The sequence below is a fragment of the Gymnodraco acuticeps genome, unplaced genomic scaffold (genome assembly GCF_902827175.1).
Source record: "Gymnodraco acuticeps unplaced genomic scaffold, fGymAcu1.1, whole genome shotgun sequence".
In the NCBI taxonomy this organism is placed as follows: domain Eukaryota; kingdom Metazoa; phylum Chordata; class Actinopteri; order Perciformes; family Bathydraconidae; genus Gymnodraco; species Gymnodraco acuticeps.
In genome coordinates this window covers 3,641,245-3,647,935 of record NW_022992126.1, presented here as the reverse complement: position 1 = coordinate 3,647,935, position 6,691 = coordinate 3,641,245, and the positions used below count along the sequence as shown (strand labels likewise).

At 41.2% G+C, this 6,691-nt stretch overlaps 1 protein-coding gene across 1 annotated transcript; it reads left to right on the top strand.

Annotated features, from left to right (window-relative positions):
• Positions 1-1,198: 1,198 nt before the first annotated feature.
• si:ch211-243a20.3 (uncharacterized protein LOC100151507 homolog) lies at positions 1,199-6,319 on the top strand. The gene is made up of 5 exons (XM_034203279.1): positions 1,199-1,644; positions 2,071-2,136; positions 2,926-3,056; positions 3,262-3,391; positions 5,037-6,319. Exons 3-5 carry the CDS (start codon positions 2,942-2,944, stop codon positions 5,356-5,358), a joined length of 567 nt encoding a protein of 188 aa, XP_034059170.1. The 5' UTR covers positions 1,199-1,644; positions 2,071-2,136; positions 2,926-2,941; the 3' UTR covers positions 5,359-6,319.
• Positions 6,320-6,691: the final 372 nt, after the last annotated feature.

Here is a 6,691-nt window from a genome sequence, read left to right as displayed (position 1 = left end):
GGGCCCCAAGTTGACCAGGGGCGTCCCTGTGTGTGTGTGTGTGTGTGTGTGTGTGTGTGTGTGTGTGTGTGTGTGTGTGTGTGTGTGTGTGTGTGTGTGTGTGTGTGTGTGTGTGTGTGTGTGTGTGTGTGTGTGTGTAAGAGGAATTCAGCTGAAGATGTCAAACTGCCTGTTGTTAATGTGAACCATGTGGCGGCTGGTGGAGACTTCTTCACAGCAGTAACTCTCGGAGGCTGCCAGGAGAGGCGTGCACATGTGGAACTGCAGTGGTAATCATTATATTTGAACTCTGATTGTTTGTCTGTTTTTCTCACCCCAACTACCTCATTTATGCCTCCTTCTTTCTTCACTCGTAACTAGATTTTATTACCATTTTCTTTCTTGGCTGCATTAGTGGCCAACTCTGACCTCACCACAGCCGCAGCATGAAAACAGACACAGAGAGCTGGAATAACATCTGGATGCCAGTCAATAGAGAATAATTTGTTCCATTTCATATCCCGTCTGCTGCACGCCTATCTCCTCTCTTTCTTGGGGCTTATAAAAGATCATTTAAGCAAAACAAACATCTATGCACCTGCAGATCTTAAAACAAAACATATGTACATATCAAAGACTGTGAGTGTTGCATTGGAAAGAACATTTGAAATGATTGTACATTAAATGTCTGATATTCCCTGATGTTTACATGGTGGTAAATCAATTATTTACCACCATTATTATAATTAAATAAAAAGGAACGTTACCTGCAGTTTTGAGAAGCTGACACAGTATACTCGGATCCACCACAATTCAGAGGGAAAGTTTTACTTTTTACGTTTATTTTTCAACAGTAGTTTCTTATAGGTTAAACTCCAAATTATATAGTATTTGAAAAGAAACGCCACCTAAACTTGCCATAACTTCAAATGTCTTGTTTGTCCAACCAAACGTTTGAAACTTAAAAGTAGTTTTAAAATGTCTTGTAAATACTTGTTTTTCTAGTTATATAATATTTTTGTAATGTGTAACAGCTACCTAAGGGATCTACATTTTTCTTACAGTAAGAAGCCCTTCTCAGATACACTGTATATTATATTTCGATAATTGTCAATGATTTAAGCAGCATTTTATTGGAGCTGATGGAAGAGGAGCTGGACGACAGGAAGCAGAGAATAGATGGAAAAGATCTATAACTCAAATTTGAGGAGAAACTGGATCCTGCAGCGGAGTGAGATCACGGCTTGGACACATATCCCTGTCTGTTCCACAGAGGGCTGAAGAGAAAAGAGAAAACGAGGTCAATTATGAGACTTATCTGAAAGAAGAGGAAGTGCCACACATCTGGCAGCAGCTGGTGTCCAAGTTTCAGAGTGTAGGAGTTGTGCGTGTGTAGCAGTTTAAAGAAAAGACAGCTCTCTACAAATGAGGAGTTTTTAACCTGTGCGTTGGACCTGCCACACTCTACTTATTATATCACAGCTGGGAGGCGAGGGGGGAAAGAGCCGAGGTGAAAATAGGCGAGAGAGAAAGACAAGGGAAGACATAAGAAGAAAAGACCGGAGCATTGTCAGAGTGGAGAGGCGACAGAAGCATATGGTATTCAAAATACTTTGGAGAAGGACTTCCTGCTGAGAGTTGAAGCATCATCATCATTTCAAAGTCGTGAGTATCGGCTCATTTGCTCTCCAGCTTGTGATGCTTTTCAAGTGAACTGTTAGTTTGTAAAGTTACTATTTTTCAGCACATCACACTCATCATAGTGAAGGGACACATGTTATCGGCTTGATTTTCAGTTATGTGTTTGTCCAGATGTGAAAAGTGAGATTATAGCCTGGCTGATTTTCTCAGCGCCTTTCATCAGCCCCCAAATTCATATTCTCTGAAAACATTTATAATACCTCAACAATGAGTCATCAACGTATTATTGTCCAGTGTGATTCAAAGACTGTCATATGGATGCAATCCTGCTTTTCCTTTTAAAAAAAAATCTTTTCTGGGTCGCATGAGGAGGTCGACCTCCTCTCTTGTTTTTCCTCTCACACACCTGGAGTTGTTGAATGGAGTAAAAACACTCTCTTTGTTTTTCAGATCAGACTGTGTTCATCCTCTAACAGACGCACAGGACTGACTGTCACAGGATTAAAGGACTTCAGAGTAAGTGCAATCTTTTGAGGGATTTCTTTGTTATTCGTTAAAAGCACAGGGTATCTGTAATTGATTTATGGATGGTTTTGAATGTTTAAATAAATAAAGACACCTAGCTGTACAAGTTGAGGGAGAAGTATCAAACCCTTTTCTTAAAAGAGAAGAATACCACAGTGTCAAATATGCTATGAAGGTAGTTTGTAGAAGTAAGCAGCAAAAACTATAAATTATGAAGTGTTGTTAAAATATTCTGTTAATGTTAATGTATATTCATTAGCTGCAAGAAAGCGGGAAAAAAAATGCCTTTAGCCATCAAATGCATGCCATTTCATAAACTGACCATATGTTTCCCATTTTATATGTTAAATCTTAATCTACAAAGTCAACAATGTGGTCAGAAAAAAATATATGAAAGATAAAAAGTATAAAGTAGCATAAAATGAAAAAGTAGAAGTACTTGCAAATATGGTTTGCCCCCAAAATAATTGCAGCAAAAGGTTTCTTAATGTATTATTGTATTTTGTTGCAATTTGTTGGGGGTAATGTGTTTTTTCTCCATATATGCAGCTGCCTTTTATTCTATTATGTCACTCTCCACCACGGGTTACAATGTGTGTGCACACCTGCTAGCTGCCGATATTTTTCTGGCTGTACAGCACAAGTAGTGTGTCTGCGTTTCATCACTTCTATTATTTATTTCTGTGTGTGTTTTGTATTAGAAGAGAAAAAAAAATGTCAAGAAGTGTATCTGTTCAACAGACGACCTGTAGGTTTGTTTTTCTCTCTTTCTTATCAAAGGGGGAAGTTTCTCATCATGGCCCCTCCCTCTGTGTTGATGCTGCTCATGGTGGTTGCTTTGGTAACTGGGGCCCGTGCAGCCAGCGAGGAGAACGAACTGGATTATGGGTACTGGAACTACAGAGAGGGCGGTAAATCATGAGCCTCGTTTGATTACCTCACATTGTAGTGATACAAGGCCTGTAGAATAATTGAAGATGTGAATTATGAAAATGTTGGGGTATTTGGATCTTTAAATGATTTCTCAGCACATGTGCCTATGATACTCATGATTCAGCCATGCTGTTTGGACTGTAAATTGAAGCCTGATGATGGGGTGTGATGGTTTGGTTCCAGCCGACAGTGTGAATGTGGCCTCAGTGCGCAGTGTGACCAGAGTTTTGGACGCATGGGGAAAACGCATCTTCCGTGAGATCAAGACTCTTCTGCACTCTCAGCCCAGCACACTGCTGCCAGACTACTCCAGGTAACTCCAGGTCAAACACACACAATGTGACACTTTCGGCCTCTAGGGGTCACTTTAGTTAAAAAATTAAGCAAAGTAGTTGGTGCTGTTGTAAAGGAGAGTGGGATCATGGGAGTCTTCTCCCTCATTACTGTCATTGCTGTTTATTTCCACTTCATTGTATATTCCAGGGAAGATTCAGGACCCCGTGACTTAAAACAGTAAAAACACTGAATAAATCAGTTTCACAAGGGAGCTGCTAATGTTTGCTCAGCTGGTTTATCTAATATCTAAAGATCAAGGCATTCAATGACTAAAATCCTTCATCTTAAGTAGGCTATAATGGCTAAAAAAGACTGAGATCCAGAAAGTAGCACTTTGGTGCGATTCAAGAGACTGGCAGGCGCGTTCACACCGGAGTACTTTTCCCGTTAGTTCCGTTAGTACCCCTTATGTTGCGTTCACACCAAAAAGAGTACTTAGTGCCGGGAACGTTTACCGCAATTTTTAGTGCCTGCTGAGAGGGGGTACACTCCTGGGGGGGGGAAAGTGCCCCAGTTCTGATTGGCTGGGCGAATTGCAAACCACGCCCCGTAAAACTCTGAAATGTTTTGTCAAGCCGCCATTTTATTATCCTCGCATTAGCATTATTAGCATTATAATTCGCCCAGCGCACAAACGCAGAGAGACTAACTTATGGCAACACAAAAGAAAACATGGGAGCGGTGGAGATGAGGAGGTGTCGGCGTTCTGGCGATTTACTCGGAAGGCTTTAGTAGACTACTGAAGCCAGTCCCCAACTCCGGGGACTTCCGGCCGGGGACTTCGGGTGGCAGTACGCCGTGAAGTTGTTTGCGGCCTGCCAGTACAAAGCAGAAGAAGACGAAGTGACGTCAGCGGCTCATTTGCGTAATCTTCCCTCAGGGAACTTATTCCGGTGTGAACGCGATCGGCTCTTAGTTCCATAGGGGAACTAAGTGCTGGGAACTAAGTACGGCAAAGTACTTGTTGTGAATGCGGCTACTGTGTTGGCCACTCATCTGCATGATTTTGAGAAAAAATGTGTGTGATGTTGAGAAAAAATGTGCGTGATGTTGAGATGCCCCTGGAAACTCCTAATAAACTTTACGCTAACCATTGTCTAAGGGAAAAGTAATGACAAACGTAGAAACACATTTTATTGAGCTTTTTACATAATATAAAAAGGAAAAGTTTAAAAACAAGTCACCATGTGAGTTCAGTAGTCCAATCAGGTGCCAAGTGTCACACTCATTAATCCTATGATGAAAAGCCATACCCCTTGAATCCAAAAACTGCCTTTGAAGACGTCGCCTACCATTAGCTATAACATCCACACACTGTGCATTAGTATATGTTTCTTAGAGGAGTGGCTTTGGAAGGCCTTAACGGTCGGACTGTGAATTTTTCAGATGGATAAACATACTATAAAAATCTAGCTACTCTGGTTTCTCCATACCCAGTTTAAACCCTCTTCAGCCAGGCTAATGTTATGAGTGATACTGAAGAAAATAATCAGAGTTAGTAATGTATTGTAATGCTTTGATAATCCTCCCAAGATATTTTAATCACCCACCCTGTCACGACACACTGGTATCAAGATATTTAAGTATAATATATCATATCACCTCCCCTGTTCGTCCTGTAGGGTGCGCCCTCTGTCCGAGTCCGTCAACGACCTGTTCAGAGAAGTCTCCCTACTGCGCAGGCGCATTACAGAGCTCTCGAATCGCCTAGCAACCCTGGAACCGTTCCTCCGTCGCCACGGCTACTGGGAGGAGGGGGAGGAGAGGGCGCGAGGCGACCGGGCGCATGCAACTCAGATCCTGAGAGGAGAGGTCGCGAGCCTGGCCCAGTACACCCCGAGGACCCCACCGAGGGGGAGTCGGGTGGTGAGCAGGAGACGGGTGAGAGTGAAGAGCGGGGGAGTGAAGCTGATCCAGAGAGAGATAGACACACTGACACACTGAGAACTCCTGCATATATATACTGAGATCTTTTTATATACAATACGACATAAACATATTCACTGCTTGTCTTATAAGATCATACTTTTTTTCTGGTTTGCATTTGTCAATAAATAACTGTAGCATAATGATTGGCACACTAACACAGAGAACAACTCCTGCATATATTGTATAATATAGATTATTTTATATAAAATACTTTAAAAAAAAAGATTGCATGGTCAATTACGGTAACTTTTGTGATTATGGAAATTCAAATGTAGAAAATATTTTAAAATACTGTTTTTACCGTCAAGTTTTTACCGGAAGTCACCAAAAACTGCTTAGGTAGCAAAAGGCAATATGATGATATGATTGATTGATTGAAGGCATTTTCGGCAACAGGCTAAATTAACAACAGAACTCACCTTATTCCTGTTGTTACCTGTTCAGGTACACATTTTGGCGAGACGAGACGCTTAAAACCAGTGAGAATTGTTATTTTATATTTACCCCCATCTTGTCTGTAAGGGTGTCGGGAGGGACAAGTGAGTGTGATTCCATTCCATTCTTCATAGTTTGGGAGGGGAGAGGGAGACTCTTCTTTTATGATTTAAAATCTGATTTTAGTGAGCCCGAAAACCTAGACGTGTACTAAACTGATAACAGCACCCTTTTAACTCTAATGCCTAATGCATCATACTCTTAAGCTACAGTGACATACTGACAGGACTTGTTGTAGTCCTAAACCCTAACTTTGAATAAGACTTTCCAGAAGCATCTCTCACCACTGTGCTTTGACTAAAAGGGAAACTGAATATAAAAAACAGTTAATGACTTACATTAAGACACGTTTTTTGGGGCATTTCAAGTTTTTTCAGAAATGTTATTTATAAATGTGCAAATGAAGCAAGTAATTGTTGAATGTCGGAGAAGTTTACAGGAATAAATAGAAAAAGTTATTAAAATACACATTTAAAAATGTCTTTTTTTTTGCCTGTGAGTGTCTATCCTTGAGTTTACACAATATGTTCCAGTTGCATCTCTCACCCCTGAGCTTACTTTATCTCTGCCTTGAACTGCACTTATAAATGCAATGTACCGGTGCACCGTGTCCTCATCAACATGCTGGAACCAGAGGATGCCATGTTGTTGCCACAGGGTGTCAGTGCTCTCCTGCTGCCATAACATGGAATTACAGCTGATTATCGGAGGCTTGATCTTTTGTTTTTTCTCTCAGGAGTCAGGAGCGGTCCTCACGGGCCCAGCAGGGGGTGCCTATTATCTGCTAACATAATTATACTGTTTGTTTGTGTATGGTGATCTTGTGTGTGTGTGTGTGTGTTGTGGGCACAGG